Source organism: Jaculus jaculus, chromosome 13, assembly GCF_020740685.1.
Source record: "Jaculus jaculus isolate mJacJac1 chromosome 13, mJacJac1.mat.Y.cur, whole genome shotgun sequence".
NCBI lineage: Eukaryota > Metazoa > Chordata > Mammalia > Rodentia > Dipodidae > Jaculus > Jaculus jaculus.
The window spans coordinates 52,731,803-52,752,793 of NC_059114.1; the positions used below are offsets into that span (position 1 = coordinate 52,731,803).

Genomic DNA, 20,991 nt, shown 5'->3' on the forward strand with positions numbered 1-20,991 from the left:
TATTAGTAAATGCTTGCGAGTTGTCTGCAAGGCAGAGGGCCTCTGAGGAGAAACTTGGCATTGAGACCAATCATGGAATTATTTCACATAAGCCGATAAAGACTTTTCTGTTTTGGTAAAGCAAAAAGGTTCAGCAGCTGAAGTTAAGAAGAGGCAATAGTAGCCAGAAGTCACAAGCAAATCCCAGATAAACTAGCCCCTCTTAGCGTTCTTGCTCCTGCTCCCCATGGCTGACATGTAAGCAAAGCTTCCTGAAAGCTTAGGCTGGAGGAAGCGCAGGAGGTGACTGCTATCACTCAACACTTTATTGCTGTGCAGAATACCTTGCATCTTGCTGGCTTTAACAGTAATGTCTGAGAGTTTTGAAGTTCAGGAAGAGATTCAAATATTGCTGGTGGAGGAGTGGTTCTTACAAGTCCATTGGCAAGTAAGAAAGTGAAATCTTTCATGTCATAGGGGAAATCCACAGCGCACATTTTTGTCATTAATAAAATGTAAGAAAGGAACAATGACAACAATGTTCCCAGACACGTGAGAACTGTTAGCTTCCTGATGCACAGGGATGGGTTTAACCACCTCCTCTCTAGGCTTCCAGAGGAATTGAGCAAGGTGACTGAGACCCAGCAGTGGTTACCTCAGAGATGATAGAGAATTAACTGGATTGGCTGAACTAAGCGGTGCAAACCCTTCAAGAAGCGTGTGGATACCCAGGACCTCCTAGGAGGAGGGTTCCCGTTAGGACCCAGCCTTCAGGCTAGGTTAGGCCCTGCATCCCTCTCATTGGTTCCCTTACTGCCCTTCATCTCCTCCCAGCTTTCCTAGCCAGATGCCTTCCTCTGCCCCTTACCCTCAGCACACTCTGATTCAGGAGGTTTCTAAGATTTGTTTTTCTTCCCCTCAAATGTCACTGATGTCCTCAGGCAACAGGCCACTTACTGGGTATTTTCCTTGCTAAACTGGTTCTCTAGGTACCAGGAGGTCTCTGTGGTAACTCTAGGAGCCATGTGGTAAATAACAGTCCAAGGTGAACCAGGGCTGCCTGCATGCTCTCATTTGGGAAACTTTAGCTGGGGTTATGCTCCACTGCAAGCAAAGCTTTCTAATAAGGTGTGAATAATCAGTGACATTAGCTTAAGGCATTTAAATGTAATTAATGCAAAGTGGCCTTGGGTGTTTTCTGTGAAAAGTTTGAACACACAGGCCCAGGGGCTGCCCTGTGCACCGTCAGCTGCTCCTGCAGAGGAAGAGGCCATTTGGTTTGCTTGTGCAAGTCCCCCACATTGGCAGGTGACTCTTGCATCTTTGGTACTGGGTTCTGTTGTTTTCGATGGGAAAGAATCAGGCCTCTAGGCAGTTTTCCTCAGGCTTTCTAATGGCACTGCACGAGTCTTTAATTCCACAGTGTTTCCTGCATTCCCGCAGGGCTGTCTCTATGTGCTTTCAGAAACTGGTTCTTGCCTCGTGTGTGCCTCCTGCATGTCACCTCTTTTACAGACCTGTTGTACACATGGTTGTTACTTCTGGATAGTTTATGGGATGAAGAATGTGGTGTAGCAGGACTTTCTTTCTACCACTCATCTACAAGATGCATTTTTATTAGCAGCAAAGCATTTCTTAATGTCTACGCTGAACATCCAAAATTGCATTTACTCCTTGAATCTGAAGAAAGGCGTGGGGTGACTCTTCCTCCCCCGCTTTTTTGAGGCAGGGTCTCACTCCAGCCTGGCTTAAAATTCAAGGCAATACTTCTGCCTCAGCCTCCTGAGTGCCGTGATTAAAAGCGTGAGTCACATGCCTGGCCTGGTGTACTGCATTTCCTAAAGTGAATTAGGGCTAAGATTAATTTTTAAAGGAAAATTTTATGGGAGTTTAAGTCTGTACCAGTAACTCCTTCAAGTAGGCGATATTGATACATGAGATGCTGGCTTTTAAACCTGAGTATCTTCTTTTGAATAAATGAGTACATAGTTCTGGATTTGTAGAAATAAAATAGGACTCAGACTTAACATGAAATTAATAAAATCAGAAAGATATAAATAAAAAATATTTAATAAGACAATTCTGGTACGCATAGTAAATCAGAAGTAAGAGGTAACACTTTATTTTGATGGTAAACGTTCATGCTAACTTTGGAAATGTAATATAAGCTCATTTTTTGATAAAAATCAGTCCATCTACTTAAGATACTGATGCATAGAGAAAACACGTCTGCCTCTGTATTGCTCTGCTGTCGTTTGCACTGTTCGTTTTTCTGTGAGGCTCTGACCTCCTAAATAGGAATGCCAGTCTTTCCATGACAATAATATCTGTTGACAAGAAACATGGAAACTGTCAATGATGTGACAAATGGAGTTTGTGTAGAAAAGGACAAACAACCCCTCTGCAGAAGATGTCACTCTCACCTCAAAGGACATGTGGCCATTAAGTCCCATGTGCAAAGCACACGGATGGGCTTTCCGGTACATTCCTACAGCACATGATGACACACAAGGAACTGTAAAGAGGGTGACTGGGGCAAAACTCTGACAATGATGCCCAATACAGATCTGTGTCCTTGTAGCCTGCATTCTGTGTACATCACTACCAGCCCTCTGTGTGGCATGTATCTACTTTAGTGGAGCTCATTGAAATATGATGATATAGACGGGAAATCCAAACTGTGGCTTAAAGGAAATTTACCATATTTCAATGACAAGACACTGTTTCTAAAGAACTTAAGATGAAAAACCATTGTGAATGGACAACAAGCAATCCCTACTGCAGTCAGCTCTGGCTATGCTGACAGGCCAGTGTTTTCATAATACTTGTGGGAATGTGGCAAGCTATGGACAGGGAACATCATTATCCATATTCAATTTGGGAAGTCAGGGAGAAACAGTGACACAAGATATTTAAGTGGGGACCGTGTAGCAAGATGGGCAACAATACAGCCTCAGTTTCTGAATTTTTAAATAAAACCTGATGGTAATCTGTAAGAAAGTGGCTTTGGGAGGAACCTTAGATCACATGCAAAATGCAATATGCAGTATTCCATGTTGGTAACAGATATTAACATTAACATTTTCTTCCTTTAAAACTGATCAAGTACCTCTTTCTCATAAAGGCTCCTTGGTGATTCAAGGTAGAAAAATTCATGTGAAAGGTAAGACTGTGTTTACCTATACCCACTCCTGGCCTAAAAAAATCCAAGGAATTATGAGTGGAGCTACAGCAGTGATATGTGCAGCTCTTGGATAATTCATTAAGAACACAGATTATAACCAGAATCAATCATATCAATACCTGTGGCTAATTTGGTTACAATTATTTTCTTACTAAGGGAATCATGGGATTCTGTGCATTCTGAAGCCTCTTTTCCCTAAATCAACTTGCAAATTCATAGTGGTATTTATATGTGTGCTTTTTGGGTAGGGATTAGCCTCCTAAAGTACATAATTCCAGTAATTATCAGTGACAGAAGGGATGAATAAATTATGCTTCAAGCATAACAAAATTAACAGTAAAATGGTTTGCATAAGCTTTTCTTAATGCATGTGCCTATATTAAATTTAATATTCTATACGACTGATATGATCCTGAAAGACTCCCAATGAGTTATTAATCCTGAACTGTACCACTGCCTACTTTGGGACAAAGAATAAAATAGAATTTAAATGCTGCAGATGTCATGATGTTTTGAAAAGCTTTTTTAATTTAAGCACAGAGTTGTGATGTGAATTGCAAATTCCATCAGCCAGGAAGAGTGAAGTATCAATGCCATGTTCATGCTACACCAGAATTCAAGGATTAAGCTTCAGGTCTTGTTCACAAAATTAAAGGCAAACCATCATTCCCTTTCCTTACTGAACGCTTAGCAGTGAGGCCACCACTAAATGTAAAAAATAACAAACCAGCCCAAGACTATTATAGACAGATTTGCCCGGACATACTGCAAGGGGTAGCAATGTCTTATCTAACGTTGGAAGGCTGGTAAAGGCCTGAAGACCACAGCCCTTAATCAGATTCACGAGCCTGTGCCGTCGAAGAAGCTCCACTCAGTTACAGTGTTCGAGTGGGAAGAGGCTGCCGTGAACTTCACTTCGGTCAAGGTTCTGTCATTGTGCATAGAATCTGCAAGGAGGTTGAAATGACCGACAAGTCATTTTTCTCTTCAGTAGCTTCCTTTATATTCTTTAAAGTACTGGTCTGAGTCCTATCTCTGATTTTCATAGGCAACAGACTGCTGGGGAGGATTTTCCACACAGAGTGATGGTTATCAGGACACAGGCCCAAGAGCTTTCAGGAAGCTTCTGGGCCACACTTCCCCCTGAGCAAGACCATCTTCCCCAGACACATTATCTTGGGGCAAGTATGTATAGATCATGGGGTAAATTCCCCTGATGCAGCAGAGAATCAGTTCAGCAGAATCCTAGTTTAACTCTGTCTTATATCTTGTCCACAGCAACCATCCTCAGCTTGTGTACTTGTCAGCTACTGGCAAAGGTTTCCAGGAAGGGGAAGAGTGGAGCTAGGAGAGCTGTCCCCAGGGTATTTCCTCATTAAGAGTCATTTGACTTCTGAATCTTGGCAGCAGCCTTGCACTTCAGGAGGGGCGTGTGTCGAGGGGGCATCAGAAGGGAATCACATTCTGTGCTTGTCCCGTGGAAGGCGATATAGCTGGAGCCGTGTCTGCGTCTTCTGTGTACTTGTTCTTTAAGAACCCTTCCTTAGGCTTTTGGGGAGTTCAGGCCACAGAGATGTGGTTTTCATTTTCTTCTCTCCTTTGCTCATTCTCTAAACTGATCTGCTGTCCCATGCTTCTTACTGTCCTCACTCGGTCTCTCCAGGGATATCTCAGGCAGCACTTTCTAAAGCCTGTACCAAGGAGGAGATAACAGACACTAATGAAAAGCATGGAGAGTCTTACTGGGCTTGCTTCTGACAAGAAGCAAAGAACCCTGGGAGGTCCATGTAATTCCCAATATAAGATTAATATAATCTTGTCTTGGCAGAGTAGAAAGCCAACTGTGGTTGGAATGTGTCCTGCAAATATGTTACCAACTCTGTTGACAGCACCAACTGAGGAGGGTTGGTGGCATAGGATGGCAGCCTGGGAACTGTGCCTGCAGTAGAAAACCTCTGAGAAACATGTTTTAATCTTTTCATTCAGAGTCTGTGCTTTAAAAATTTTTTTTTATGTACAGTGGCCTGAAATATTGAGATTGCTGTGGTTAGCACATAAAGCCCTTGGTAGGACTATTTAGTTTTTGAAAATTTGCCTTTAACATAAAGTGGAATGGATCCTGAAAACATAACCTTCAAAGATGGCTGCGATAATGTGGCATGGACACGGGTTAAAGAGGACAGTACTGTTCTGTGGGAGGGCAGTGTCCTGATTATGTGATTTTCTTCTTGATGGCAATGAGCTCTTTCTGAAGTTCACAGAATTTAGGGCGGTTTTCAGGATTATAATCCCAGCACTTCATCATAATTTTAGAAATATCCTCTGGACAGTGTTGAGGTGCTGACATCCGGTATCCTGAAGGTACAAGAGAAGGATAAGGTATGAATGTCCACTGGGGTCATCATGCAATTTGTAAATTTTAGTGCTTACGCTATAGGTGTGATACAGATATGACACAGGTAACACAGAATTCACTGCTACAGAGCCATACATTTAGTTCAAAGTACAATTTTGTCAGTTCATATCTCACACACAACTACAAACTTGAGTTGTTCTAACCATCGGCTAGAATTACAGACTGTATGCAGGTAGATGGGGGTTCAACAGTGAGCAAAAATGACCGAGTCCCAGCCTCGCCCAGGCTGTAGACTAGCGGTGCTGGGTGGTAAGCAGGAGGAGGAGGCTAGAAGTGGCCACCTACATTCAGGCTCTCTGGGAGCTAGGGTGCTGCCATTTGCCTACAGCACTCTTCATGCTGAAAGCTGTGGACAGTTTATATCTAGAACACTACACAGTTTATTCAGAAGCATTAAAAATTCACATGGGCGAGGAGATAACTCAGTTCATAAAGTGGTTGCTGCACAAGCACGAGGACCTGAGCTCAGATTTAACCCACCCTCAGAAACGCCAGGCATGGCAGTGTGCACGTGCAATCCCAGCACTGGGGAGGAGGAAACAGGACGGTCCCTGGGGCTTGCTGGCAGGTTAGTCCAGCCTAATTGGTTCTGCGTTTAGTGAGTACAATTATTCTCTGGCCTGCGCACACACATAAAAAAAAAAAAAAAAACCCACCCTCAAATTTCTTCTTGAAAACTAATAGTATTTCAACTTGCATAGTTAAGGACACTTACTCAGTCTGGGACAAAATACAAGGCTGAACTGACACCACGGGCTGGGTGTGAACAGGTAGCGCAAAGCTGGCCTTACCTCTTTCCACTTGCTCTCGTGCTTGCTGATTCGTCATTCCTGGGTATGGACAGACTCCTAAGCTGAAGGTCTCCCAGAGGAGGATCCCAAAACTCCACACATCACTCTCAGAACTGTATCTTCCTGGAAGGGAAGGGACAGACGATGGCTTCTGGTTCTGTATGTCACTCACACATGAACAGGGTTAAGCTTCCCAAAGGACCATTCTCCTTATGTTCCAGGACTAGTAAATGCCACCAATTAAGTGAAGAGTGGCTAGTTTAACCAAACCAGCTAAAAAAATCACTCTCCTTCGACACTTGACAAAAATTTACCCAGGCAGCATGCAAACTAACTTCCCTGCGGGATCTGAATGAGATGGTTTATATAAAAAACATAAATTTGTATACATCAATGCTTAAGAGATTAAATAACTTGGATTCCTGTAATTTTGTCTTCTGCTGGCATCATTTTCTTTCCACTGAAATTACAAACCAACTTAAAGTAATAGGGAAAGTTCTTTAACTTCAATTTTTTGCTCATCACTGTTTATAGATATTTTTACATGCTTAAAGGTCTCATTTTCTCCACTGGTAGTTTCATTTACAGGAAATATTTTGTGTGTGTGTTTTGAATAGAGTGAAAATTCACATAGCTGACTGATAAAAACAACTCTGTAAAATTCCATGGTACACCCGCTTAACGAGTTGCATGAGCTGATCTCTTGGGATCTTTTTGGTAGCCTTCGGAAGCACACAAAGTCCTACCTGAGATGTCTTCTGAGATGCTGTGAGATCAGGATGGGTGGCAGAAACCCAGCCTCCAAGACTCATAGGTATTTGTGAGGCACTCTCAACATGTTGCACATGGGTAGTGTCACAACTCAAGGCCATTTGCAGTAGTGTTGAAGGGTTGGCCTTGAATTCCTGATCCTCTGGTATTACAGGCATGTGCTATCATGTCCAGTGTGAAGATTTCTTGAATAATACCTTCTCTATGCTCTATTAGTTAGTTTGCCTCAACTTTGTTACTCTAGAATTTGCAAATTCTTCTCCTTGAAAAGTGTCACGTTATTTAAAATGGAAGGGAGACTGCCTGTGCTAGGATAACTGCTCCCAGTTTGGACTGTGCTCACTGACTACCAGCTCCAGCTGTGTGAATCAGTGTTCTTCTTATGAGACAGTAATTATGCACATCAAGACTTTTCATGAAAGTCATTCAGTGGCTAAAACTTGCTTTCTTAAAACATTGGTCTTATTATGTATTAGGATACCTTATTTTGTAAAGTAATATCTGGGTAAAGATGAAGATAGGCATGTTATATATTCCATAGTAAACATATTCCAAATGTGAAAACTTATAACCTAACCAACCTTTTGAGCTTGGTTTCCTGAATATTTTTTACAAGGCAGAGTAACCTTTTGCTGCTATTCTTTTCTTCCTTCAATCCTTAGAAGGCCCTTGTACAGAAAAGGCAGTATAATTTGCATCTCACAAATAAGACATAGGTGTAGAATAGGAGATGGCTTTCCACTAAGACTCCTGCCTCCCTCACATGTCAGAGTCTAGTACTTGTATCACATGAATCAGATGACAAATGGAACAATTTTCAACAACTGAAGAACAGATTTCTTTGTTGGAAGCTGTGACTGAGGATAGTAGAGATATATTCCAAATACTGTAAGAGTAGGCTACCATTTCGTGCTTAAAAAATGGTCAGGAAAGATATTCATAACTGCATGGTTAAGAAGTCTTTGATAACAATATGAGAACATGGAAGGAGTATATCTAGGAAGGGAAGTTGGATGGCTAGACATGGGTGATGGGAACAAGTGTAAGATCTAAAACTTAACACTAAAAACAAAACAGTAAAAGTAAGTTTGAATAGATGCTTTCTACACCCTGAACCTATTCATGGGAGAGCTGGGCAGTGTTTCAATCTGTAGGGAAGAAAAGGCCTATAGAAATTAGGCGAATTAAAATATGAAGCATCAACTAATTGGGACTTTGATGAGTTTTGTTTTTTCTGGTTGCTAAAAACAGCAAGGGTTTAGAGCCAAATTTCGGGAATGTCTGAGAACTGACAGCTTCTCAGGGTTGCCCAGAGGCTTGTAGCTGCTCTCAGGAATTTCCTACTATAGAGCATAGTTTACCACAAGTTCCTTCCTGTTCTGTTTCTAAAACAGTCTTCATCTCATGAAGTTCATATTAACAAATGCTAAACTGTAAATATTCTACAATGTCAACCAAATGGCTTCATACTTTTCCTTATTTCTTAAAAATTCCTGTCTGTCCCAGATTATCTGAAGTTAGACCTAAACCTTGTAAATACTTCAGTCAGGCTGTGATTCAACTAAAATACACTGTGATCAAAATGTACATTTAGGGATGGAGGGATGGCTTAGCAGTTAAGGCATTTGCCTGCAAAGCCAAAGGACCCCTGTTAGCCAGATGCACAAGGGGGCGCATGCGTCTAGAGTTCGTTTGCAGTGGCTGGAGGCCCTGGCACACATATTGTCTCTCTTTCTCTGTCAAATAAGTAAAATATTTTAAGAAGATGCACATTTAATAGCAAGAGGACTTTTTTTTTTCTGTCTGAGCCCTCTCAAATATTACTGTACATGAATAAAGAAAAAAAAGAAAATTACAACCTACTCTCTTGGACAAGCCAATAGCAAGAGGACTTTTAATGGCTGTGTCATATAAGGTGCCTGGCAAACAGGGCTAGCAAAATCAAGAGAGCTTGATTTTACTGGTAAATCTTTGGGGACTTCCAATTCCAGTTACAACTCTCTAGTTTTTTGTTTTGTAAACAAATGTTACAATCCTACTTTTTTTTTTTCGAGGTAGGGTCTCACTCTAGCTCAGGCTAACCTGGAATTTATTCTGTAGTCTCAGGGTGGCCTCAAACTCACAACAATCCTCCTATCTCTGCCCCCCAAGTGCTGGGATTAAAGGGGTGTGCCACCATGCCCGGCTACAATCCTATCTTTTATGCTGTGATTGTTACCCTTAGTAATATAACCCGGGAGTAATAGCATCTACCTCAGAGAATAGTCACTGTGGGAAACAGCAGAGTGGCCATGCACTCTGTGTTCTAAGAAACAGTGGCTTCATTTTCTATCACTACAAAGCCTCTCTGGCTGGCATGTGGACATCTGTGGATGAGCCAACAAGCTTCCAAGCCAATTACATTGAAAAGCTTTATCCAGAAAACATTTGGTGGGTCCTCAAAATATTACATGTAAAATCATCATCTAGTTCCTAACATATACTCAAAGAATAATGGAACATAGGTACTCAAAACAGCAAAAAGTAACTAGAAGCCACTTATATGCAAGTGTAGTACTGTTCACAATAGTCAAAAGGTGCTCAAGGGCACCTCTGTAGATGAATGAACAAATTGGTATACTCACAGAATGAAATGCTACAATATGTCCAGGGACTGGGGGCAGAGAATGAATGAGTAGAAAAAGAGAGAAAAATGATAGCTTCAAAACTAGGTATGGTAGCCCAATGCTGTGAATTGTGTAAACAGTCACTTGCTTGTTGTTTACTTTAAAATGGCTCAGTAGTTAAGTGTAAGCCCTGCACAAGCATGGTGGCCTGAGACTTAGAATCTCCAGATCTCACATGAACAGCTAGGCCGGCCATGTGCTCCTGTAACCCCATTCCTGCGAAGGGGACAACATACCAGAGAATCGCTGTAGCCTGCAAGCTCTAGAATCAGTGAGAGATTCAGTCTCAAAACAAGAGCTGGTAAAAGAACCATGGTGGGGGACATGCGATATTCCCTGCAGAGTGTATGTGGGATGTGATATGGGTGGGCACACACAAGTACATAAAACAAAATGGGTAATTTTACAGTATATAAATTTCACCTCAATTTTAAAAAGTTTTATTTGTCCTTAAGGTATTATATTACCAAATTATAAATCATTTTCCATTAAGTAACTTTTCACTTTCAAGCAATGGATACATTTTTATTCAAATCTCTTATATCCAGCTACCAATTTGTAACTTATATGCTAATACCCTTAATAAAAAATCATTTCTAATTTCACCTATAGCATACCTTTCCTTCATTTTTCAAAATTCTTGACCTGTTACCCACCTTATTATGACCCATTTAATCCTACTGCAATTGCAAAAGAATGTAAGCTATATTAATTTCCAATTATAATGACACAAAAATTCAAGTGAAAAAAATCTCTTGCTGTTTTAACATTTAATTTCCATCTCTTTCTTTCTTTCCTCAAGAAGCCATTGGATGAGATTACTGGTGCAATCGTAAGACATTCGACACTTGATATATATGACCATAACATAAGCATCATCCTTTTCATCTACCTTTGTCACCTAGCAGTCTTACAAAACCTAATCAATAATTTTAATGAACTGCTCAGCATATGTCTAAGAATAAGAAATGAACATTTACTCATTATTTGTGTTGACTTGTCTAAGTCCTTCTACTTGGATTTTGTCTCCCTTTTCTATTGCTTCAGACTGTTTTTGTGTTAATGTAGTGTATTTTTATTATACAAAAGTCTATTCTTACCATAATTCAGAGCTTCTGGTGCTGTCCATTTAATAGGAATCTGTTTTAAGCCAGAAGATGAATACACTCCGCCATCCTCTTGACGAGACATTCCAAAGTCACTGATTTTCAGAACATCATTTTCACCTACCAGGCAGTTTCTTGCAGCAAGGTCCCTAGGTTATAACAAGACACAGAAACACCTATTAAAACAAATTGAAAGCTGCTTTCACATTTATGACTTCCCCACTTTGCATTTTTACATTTGCACTGTATTTATAATAAGGTTAAGGATGCTTATGATTTACCAGGCTTCCCATCTAGGCTGTCATAGGTAAAAATCAACCATGAGAATATTTACATACGGAACAGACCACATGCTAGTTTGTTAGACACCACATATATTTCCATTTAAATAGGAAACCACTGATTCTCCCTGTTAAAAGAGAAAGTCACAGGAGCGGTAGGCAAATTTTATATTACTCTTCTGTTGACTGGCTTTCCCAGGGCACCACTGCCCCAAACAGCTTCTTGTGGTAATGGACTGTTGTGCATATGCACTGTCCAAAAGGGCAGGTACCAACCATGTAATAAGTGCAGTGTAGCTTGTAAAACAAACTGAACTTTCCATTTTATGTACTTTTCATTTATTACATTTGAATATTTCATTACTGTAACCATATGCTGCTATTTCTAGAGCTTTCCAAGAGGGAAAGGGGCTGATGTGGGGCAAACAGGTGGGCAATTTTTTTTTTCTATTGCACTTGGGGCAGACAACAACCTGGTCCTCCTTTTCCCTATACCTTGTTCTGTTCTCCCATTATCTGCTACATTCCAGCTGCTTTTTGCCTTCAAATGCAAGACACCTTCTGTAAGCACAGAAAAATGGTTTCTATCATAGTTATGCCCTTTGCCTGGTTAATTTTTATTTCGAACATTTGCACAGCTGTTGCCTCTACATCCACTCTTCCTGAGTCTCCCCTGACCAAGCTTACCTGACAGTCTCTTCTCTAGTTCTAGTGGGGAGGACATTCAATGGTCAAATCCACACATAAATAAAATATGAGAAAATGTGCTACTACACAAGATCACAGGTCATCTACTATTGAGTAAGAAGACACATAGTTTAGATAAGCTTGTAGGGAAGGTCTCTGATAATGTGGAGTTGGATCACACAGTGAATGAGGGGCATATGGCAAAGACTACCATATACCTCCTAGTGTTTATTTCTTTCACTTTGGAGGTTGCAGGGTGTTTTTTTTTTTTTTTTTTTTTTTTTTTTTTTTTTTTTTTTTTTGAGGTAGGGTCTCACTCTAGCTCAGGCTGACCTGGAAACCACTCTCTAGTCTCAGGGTGGCCTTGAACTCATGGCAATCCTCCTACCTCTGCCTTCCAAGTGTTGGGATTAAAGGAGTGCACCACCATGCCTGGCTGCAGTTTCTGAATAGTATTTAAAGTTATGAGGTGGAAAATACATTCACCTGGACTTTGTAGAAAGATTAAAAATGGAGCTCAAAGGCTAGGTCTATTAATATGCCTTGATTCAGAGGATTAAAAAAAGATACTGAGGCCGGGCATGGTGGCACATGCCTTTAGTCCCAGCATTTGGGAGGCAGAGGTAGGAGGAATGCTGTGAGTTCGAGGTCAGCCTGAGCTACAGTGATACCCTACCTCACCCCCTCCTCACCAAAAAAAAAGAGCAAAGTCTCAAAGTGGCTGAAGGAACCCAGAGGAGATTTGGTGGCCTAAGCATTAAGTGAGAGCAGTATTTCAAGGAGGAGTGCTCACATCAACTACGAATGAACCAGACACTGGATTTGGCAACATGAAATTTAACGAGACATGAACCAAGGGCAGTTTCAGAGAAGTAGTGGATACAAAAAAAAAATGTAGAAAATACAAATATAATAAACAAAAGTAGAACCATGATTTTAAATACATCTTTTCAGTACATTTTCTGTAAAGGAGTGAGTAGAAAAGGATTTCAGCACAAATAAATTTATCCCTACATAATACAGAGGCTATAACATGTATAGTTGGGCATAATATGGCAGAGAGAGAAGCTGATGTGGGCAGGGAAAGTGACTATTTGCAAATGTAAAACCCTTGAAAAGCTCAGATAGACTATTAGTACCTGGATTCGCAAAGTAGTCCTTTCCAGATCTATCGACTTCTCTTCAAATTATACTCCCAATGCTCAGAAAGTACTTGATGAACTAATGCTGGCTCATTATAGAAACATTTCCTGCTGAAGGCAAGGTATCTCCCATATGGTATTCCCCAGGAGAAACAAAACTATGTATTCCAATGATCAATATATAAAAATGTAATACATTTATTTGAAAGCTTCCAAATAAATAGAAACATATATAATTCTTTCCTGACCTGTTTTTGAGACAATGGCTCACTGTTTTTGTGGCTGGCCTTGAACTCACTGTAATGACTCTGTCTCAGCACCACTATGTTGGGCTAAAAAAAAAACTTTAGTTGTACCTTGAGCATGTGACAAACACCACACCCATGACAGTACTTCCTAAGGGCTTGAGCTTGCAATACTGAACAGAGGAATAATATTTTAATAGGAAACTTGGATTTAAACATTCTGCCTTTCTAATTGGTTAAGATTAGTTTTGAACACTGGATCAAGCCTCATAATGAAAAACCTAAGAAGAGGCCTTTATTTAAAATTAAATCAATGACTCACTGCACAGTCTTTAAATGTGTCACGTCACTAGCTTCCAGCTGTGGATGTTTTACACTAGAGTGATGACAGTGGGGGCATGCTCACTTCCTCACTTCCAGCGGTGGGAGGCTCTCAGGCTGCCTCAGGAACACCAGTTCTACTCATGGTAGAGCTGCCCATCAGCAATCTTAGCTCTGAGTGGATGTAGTATATTTAGCTTTATTTTACTCATCTATGAAGACAACTTAGCAGGATTAAATGTGATATGTTTGGAAAGGACAAGCATATAATATGTGGCTCAAAATAATTCAAAGAGCTACTGCTATTTTCCTTTTTATTTATTATTAGTCCTGCTGTTGAAACCCACTTGCTGCAAGAAGCTTTGGAAAGACACAAGTCATGTGTTTTTGTGGATCTAAAACTTTATTGTAATGGGAAGAGGTAGGAAAATAAGGAATGTGTGTATACCAGAAAGAGTGAAACCATTTTTAAAATTTTATTTTATTTTGTGTTTTCGACATAGGGTGGCCTTGAACTCACAGCAATCCTCCTACCTCTGCCTCCTGAGTGCTGGGATTAAAGGCGTGCGCCACCACACCCAGCAAACCGTCTTTTAAAATAAGTGAATAAGATAATATTATGGTAACAGAAGACATGGGGCAGGTACCTGGAAAACAAGGGAGATTTATAAAGCAGGCTTGCAAAGGTGAAGTAAATACTGTTTACATGTTGAGATTTTCACAGTAAATGTTCCAAAGAATTTGATGAATGCAAATGATTTCTATAGTCTCTTTAATTAGTAGTATACTAAAAACATTAAAGCTTTAATCTGTGTTGAAACTGACTTTGGAGGCTTGCACAGCTCTCTCTGTTGTATGTATGTTAAAACATATTTTCTTTGCGTGTGCATAGTACTGTACATGAACTAGGATCCAGAAAGGCACTGGTGCTTGTTGACTGACGAGTTTCAAATGAAGCCATGTATTTTTTAAAAAAAGTATTGTGTATATGCAGGTGTAAGTGCAGGCACATACATGCCACATTATGTATGTGGAGGTTAAAGGACAACTTTGGGTGTTGATCTTCTCTTTCCACTTGGTTTGAGGCAGGGTGTCTTCTTGCCCCCACTTGTCAGGCTAGCTGACCTACAAGCTTCTGGAAATTCTCGTGCCTACCATCTTGCTGAGGGCACACTGGAATGACAGACACTTGTGCTACTGTGTTTGGCTTTGACACAGGTTCTGGGATGTGAATTCAAGTTGTCTGCATGTGCAGGAAGCACTTTTACTCATGGGAGCCATTTCCAGAGCCCCATGTCACTTCTGTGCATCAGGTTTCAGATGGGAGAACTCTATTTAGTACCTTTCTAACATAGTTATTACACATCAAAATTGTGATCTGAAATAATACAATGTAAGCATACAATATCTGGTCACGTCAGGCAATAAACTGGAAGAGAATATAGGTTGTCCAAACTCAAGAACACAAGGAAAATGTGATGAGGACTTCAGACAACTGCAAAATAATGTCAAACACAGGCATTAGAGAATAGAAGTAGAGGAATAAGACTAGAGAAGAAAATGCATTTGAAGAACTAAATGTACATATTCAACAACATTTTAACTCAAGGTAAATCAAAGACATTAATAAGGCATTGAAATCTATGGGAAATATTAAAAGTTGAAAAATGACATCAAATTAAAACAGCAACTAAAAAGAAATGATGGAGGCCAGAAGACACCTTTCATGTATTAAGATGGAAATTCTTCTAACTTGACCTACAGTAAGTGTTTAGGTATTCCCTATCAAATTTAAGCAGATATCTTTGTTAACCCAGAATCCCACAACTGAAAAAAAGTTCCATAAGAATAAAGATATTGTAAGATGAAGAAAAACTAAAAGAATTTAATGACAGCAGATCTATTTTACCAGAACAAAATATTAAGATAAAAGGAAAAGACACTTGACAAGTGAAAAATATTTTTTCCAGTTAAGATTTTTATAATATAACTGAATAGTGAAATCAGATACTACAGCATTAGCTGGTGAAGTAGGTTTTTTTTTTTTGTTGTTGTTGTTTTGTTTTTGTTTTTCAAGGTAGGGTCTCACTCTAGCTCAGGCTATCTTATAATTCACTATGTAGTCTCAGGGTAGTCTCAAACTCTCAGAGAACCTCCTCTGGTTCCCAAAGTTCTGGGATTAAAGGTGTGCGCCACCATGCCCAGCCTGGTCAAATTCTTAATGTTTATAACTTTTATACCTGTGATAACATACTGAAGTTGAGTGTGAGAAAAGGGGCTTAGAACATTAACTGTGAAAGCTTAGGAATGTATGTATAATCACTTACTGATGTAAAGTGATACGATAGAAAATAAGATAGAAATTTGTAAATATCAGTATCAAGAATGAAAAGAAGTTACTACTGGTACTGTAGACATTGAGACGTTAAAAATAAGACAGTAGGAGCCTGGAGAGATGGCCAGGAGTTAAAGGCTCCTGCTTACCTAGCATCCGGATTCAAAACTCCAGTACCCTCATAAAACCAGATACACAAAGTGGCACATGCATCTGTAGCAGCAGAAGGCCCTGGTATGCCCATTCCTTCTGCTTGCAAATAAATAAAAACATTTAAAAAAAAAGACATGAAAGAACTTTATTGCAACAATTTGAGAGCTTACACTAAATGGATACTTTTTTGAAAAACATCTCTTTCAGTGACTCTATTTTCTGAAATAAGACAGAAGTAGTAAAATGATTTCCAGCTATATAAATTCCCACAGAATTTCTATATTAAAAAATATAACTCCACAATGCACGACCCATTTTCATTAACAAGGAGGGTCTAATTGGAAGGGGTAGATCACAGATGAGCCTAAATAATGGTACCAAACTGCCTGTATTTACTGAAAAGAAAACTAATAAATTAAATTTTAAAAAATATATATATAACTGTATCTTAACTTAGATTTGGTAAGGTTGATATTACGCACATCCCTTGTATGCTAGCAGCAAACAACCAGAAAGGAAATTACATTTATAGCATTACCAATCAATCAAATACTTAAAAGGAAGTCTAATGTCTAAATAAATGGAAAATATTTTATATTCATGAAGTGATAGACTCAATATCATTAAAATGCCATTTCTTCCCAAATTAGTTATATATTTAATTACATATACACTCCCACAAAAATTCTAGCAAATATATCTGCAGAACTCAACAGGTTAGTTCTGAATTGTAGATGAAAATTCAGTGGCACTAAAATAATTTTAAGGAAGATATAAAAGGTTGAAGGACTTAACACATGATTTTAAATCTTACTATAAAGGTAGAGTTGTCAATAGGGTTTGTTATTGGAGAACAGAACAGATGATCTAGACGTAGACCTACAGACAGCTGTGTCGGCGTGCCAAATGGCATTGTTCGTGGACAGAGCAAGTCTTTATTCAGGGCACTGTTGGTCATGCACGAGACTGCAGTACTAGCACTGTCCAGAGTAACACCTCTGCAGCACCAGCATAGTGGAGGTCAGGAGTTCTATGTTTGGTGAGGAGCCAATGTCAAGTTCCCCTACACATACTGAAAGTTCACTGTCAATGCTATTTCAGTAACATTTACAGAACATGCTACTTCTTTTGGATTTCACTAAGTGACTATATTTTAGCAGTCTAAGCATTAAAGACTCAGGTCTTCAGGCAATCAGCATGCATTGCTTACTCTCTGCCTAAATTCTAATAGGTACTCAGGATGATAGGAAAATAATATACGACCTCTAGGTTAACAATTTAATTTTTGGTTTCTTTTCTTTGTATTCCCTTTATCAAGCTCATTACTACCAAGCCCCGAGTCAAGCACTCTAGGAGACACCATAGTGAACCCTGCCTCATCACACACAAAACTGAGAGAGGACAAGCCAACATGAGCCCATATGTTACAGAATGCACTGTCATATGAATGCAGACATGAGAAATTAACAGGCAACAGGCTAGTGGTGTAAACAGGAGGTGTGAGAGACAGCTGCACTTCATCACATGCAGAAGGACAGAACTGCGAATGCTGATCCCTGCTAAAAGGATAATCTTATTTGAAGATTCAAAGGAAGACTTGTGAGAGTGTACCCGAGGTGCCTGACAAGTCACACATAAAATGAGATGGACTAAAGGGATCTAAGGAGAACAGACAGCAGTTGCAGGAAATCCACAGATGGCAAGATAAGTCCACCAGTGGGCACCTTGTTTTGGGGATATGCTCATTCTCCCTGCAAATTATTTTTTTTATTTGAGAGAGAGAGAACAGATGCACCAAGGCCTCTAGCCACTGCAAAAGAACTCTAGATGCATGCACCACTTGTGCATCTGGCTTGTGTGGGCCTTGGAAAATCGAACCTGGGTCCTTTGGCTTTGCAGGCAAGTGCCTTGACCACTATCTCTCCAGCCCTCCTCACAGCAAATTCTGCAGTAAGGCAGGAATATCCATGAAGCTCACTAGTGTTCTCTGAAATACTGTTTGGCTTCATTATTTGTATCTACAATTTTACAGTCAGGATTTATCACACGGAAAAACGAGGACTTTTTCCCTCTTTTGTTACAAAAACTATTCCCACTAGGATAATATTGAGTCACAAATAACTTTATGTTATTAGCCCACAGGAGGAAAAAAACCTTCTTAAAGCCCTGGAGTTTCTTCCTTTTGACTGAATCATTAAGCCAATGAACAGAATGTGGAGAGAAAAAAAATGAATACTTTATCTGTGTTACTACTTCTGGTAAAGGGAGAAGAATTTAGAATATCATTGCACAAAGCATCTACATTTAGATAATTGGCTGCAAGCATATTTGGAGGCATTACAGTGCAGTGGTTAAAAGAATCAGCTTTAAAGAAATATGTCACTTATTAGCTTCTGGACCATAGAGAGTCACTGTGGTGTTTTGGTCCCCAGCTTATGGCAATTTTGGAGATAGTGCCATGCTAGAGAAGGTGTGTTGTTGGGGGTGGGCTTATGGGTGCTGTAGCCAGCTACCCCTTGCTAGAATCCAGCACACTTTCCTGTTGTTTTTCATCTTCTGTGACAGAGGAGATGTCCAGGCTCTGTTCATACCACTGTGAAGCTTCCCTTATAGACCCTCCAGTCCATAAGCCAAAAGAAAAGCTCTCCTCCCACCAGCTGCTTTTGAATGGGCATTTAGTCCTGGTGACTGAAGCAGTTGCTTACTTTTAGCCTCATGAAATTAGATGATAATAATACCTAAATCATGAAACTCCAAAATGTAAACTGCTTAGGGTATCAGTGAGCAGTAAATGTTAGTCACATGCAAGACATGAAAGTGCATACTTAAAAGACTAAAACTGGAATTTTAGCCCCAGAAACTATGTGTTAGAGAATGACTATCTCCATCACACACACACATATACTTTTTTGGGGTACAAAACCACAGCAGCCCAGTCCTACAACCAGAAATTTTGGCCACATTTTAGAATGCCTCTTAATACACCTAGTCATTTTCCTTTGAAATGTATTCAAACCACAAATCTGGCAAGTGACCATAAGTGAAGTTTTAAGCAATGAGAAATTCCAATACTAGGCATCTCTTAATAAAAAATGACTCTTCAGGGCTGGAGAGATGGCTTAGCAGTTAAGATTCTTGCCTGTGAAGCTTAAGGACCCAGGTTCAATTCTCCAGGTCCCATTAATACAGATGCACATGGTGGCTCATGCATCTGGAGTTCATTTGCAGTGGCTAGATGCCTTGGCATGCCCATTCTCTCTATCTGCTTATCTCTTTCTCTCTCTCTCTCAAATAAATAAATAATTAAAAAAACAGACTCTTCAGGGGTAGAAGAGATGGCTTAGTGGTTGACGTGTTTGCCTGCAAAAAGCCAAAGAATCCTGGTTTGACTCTGCAGGACCCATGTAAGCCAGATGCACAAGGGGTGCACACATCTGGAGTTCATTTGCAATGGCTGGAGGCCCTGGTGTACCCATTCTCTCTCTGCCTCCTCTCTCATAAATAAATAAATAAATAAATAAAATACAATTACTCTTCAATCTCCCAGGTCTAACCCCTCAAACAGAAGTAGAACATATAATACATTAACACTTATTTTCTTAAGAAGAGAAATGTCATACCTTGCTGTGACAAGACACGAGTATTGTGATGGAAGGAGACTAGGATTTCCATGTCTTGTTACAAGGTTTGCAAATAGTAGACATATAAATTGCCTTCAAGCATCCCAGAAACTTGATGAAGCAATGCACATGTGTCTTAGTTAGTAGGAGTAGCCCTTGGGGATGAATTTTGGTCAATACCAAAGCTGAAAATGATGGCATCGGTGGTAGTTTGAATAGATGGCCTCCAATATATTCAGGTTATTATTAGTTTGTAGTTTGCATGCGCAGACACCTGGCTGGAGGTAGTGTTACTGGGTGGATCTTAGGGTCCAACCCTGAGGTGCAGGGTGGGTTTGAAATTCCAATCTAAAGATATGCAAAATACCTAGTTCCACCTGGAGTTCCTGAAGTGTGCTGTGTGGCTTTTGGCTTGTGGTTCTTTCCCTGTGTTTGGAACTGTGAAAGCAGGCCAGCTTCTTCTGCCATTATGTAAGCTTCAATAAGCATCCCTTCCTCTATAACTGTGCCTGGTCTGGAAGTTCATCTCAGTGAACCTGAAGCTATCTGCCACACCATTAAAGACTGACTAAAGGAAGATGACAGGCTTATTCTTAAAGTCAGCTGATGTCAACTTCAGAATATACCTTAGGTTTCCTTTGAATAAAACATACATTAAGTATGAATATCTCCCTATATTTCTCATTTCCAGCATACCCCTGGTTCCACTCCATTTTCCACTTGTCAGATAGTTCTGTCTCCTCTCTCCACTCTGCATGCTCTGTCCCTCTCCATGGTGAGTTCTTTACCATTGTTAATGGTGTAATTATTTCTAAGAGACCCCAAGGAAAGCCCCAAGCTACAAAACTGTGAAAATTGGTCCCATTATTAAAATGTGCCTATTCTTTTTGAAGAATTGTTCCAGTGCCCCAGAGATATGAAAGATGGAAACAAAAGTGCTGCTGTCTCCTCTGAGAACACAGCACAGGCCAGGTATGGAGGCTGGTCACAGCATTATTAATGCTCCAAGGACTGTTCCAGTGCCCTAGAGACATGTATGGTCTCTTGGTCTCTTAGTTCTCTCCTGCTGCTGCTTTTCAAGACACATAGAACACTCAGTATGTGAGTCTTTTCATTTAAGGCTTCTGTTGAAATGCAGTATGGTGCATGTGGAGAAAGGTGTATGTGTCACCACAAGTCAAATCATAGCATAAATTATTTCAATAGATAATTGGCTAGGCAGCATATAAAGTCTTAAGAGAATGGGATGACAGACAAAGACACTCCTGCCAGTGGTGAAAAAAGAAGCGGCAAG

The 20,991-nt window shown here is 40.0% G+C and overlaps 1 protein-coding gene across 2 annotated transcripts in view; it reads right to left on the minus strand.

Moving 5' to 3' along the window:
- Positions 1-2,033: 2,033 nt before the first annotated feature.
- The window catches only part of Fer (FER tyrosine kinase), a 417,682-nt gene continuing 398,724 nt past the window's right edge, over positions 2,034-20,991 (minus strand). For both annotated transcript variants that reach the window (XM_004652481.3, XM_045132276.1), the window contains exons 17-19: positions 10,908-11,062; positions 6,371-6,493; positions 2,034-5,518 (exon numbers count right to left, since the gene is read on the minus strand). In XM_004652481.3, the coding sequence (XP_004652538.1) occupies positions 5,376-5,518; positions 6,371-6,493; positions 10,908-11,062 (421 nt within the window). In that variant the 3' untranslated portion in view covers positions 2,034-5,375. The remainder of the gene's footprint in view (positions 5,519-6,370; positions 6,494-10,907; positions 11,063-20,991) is intronic.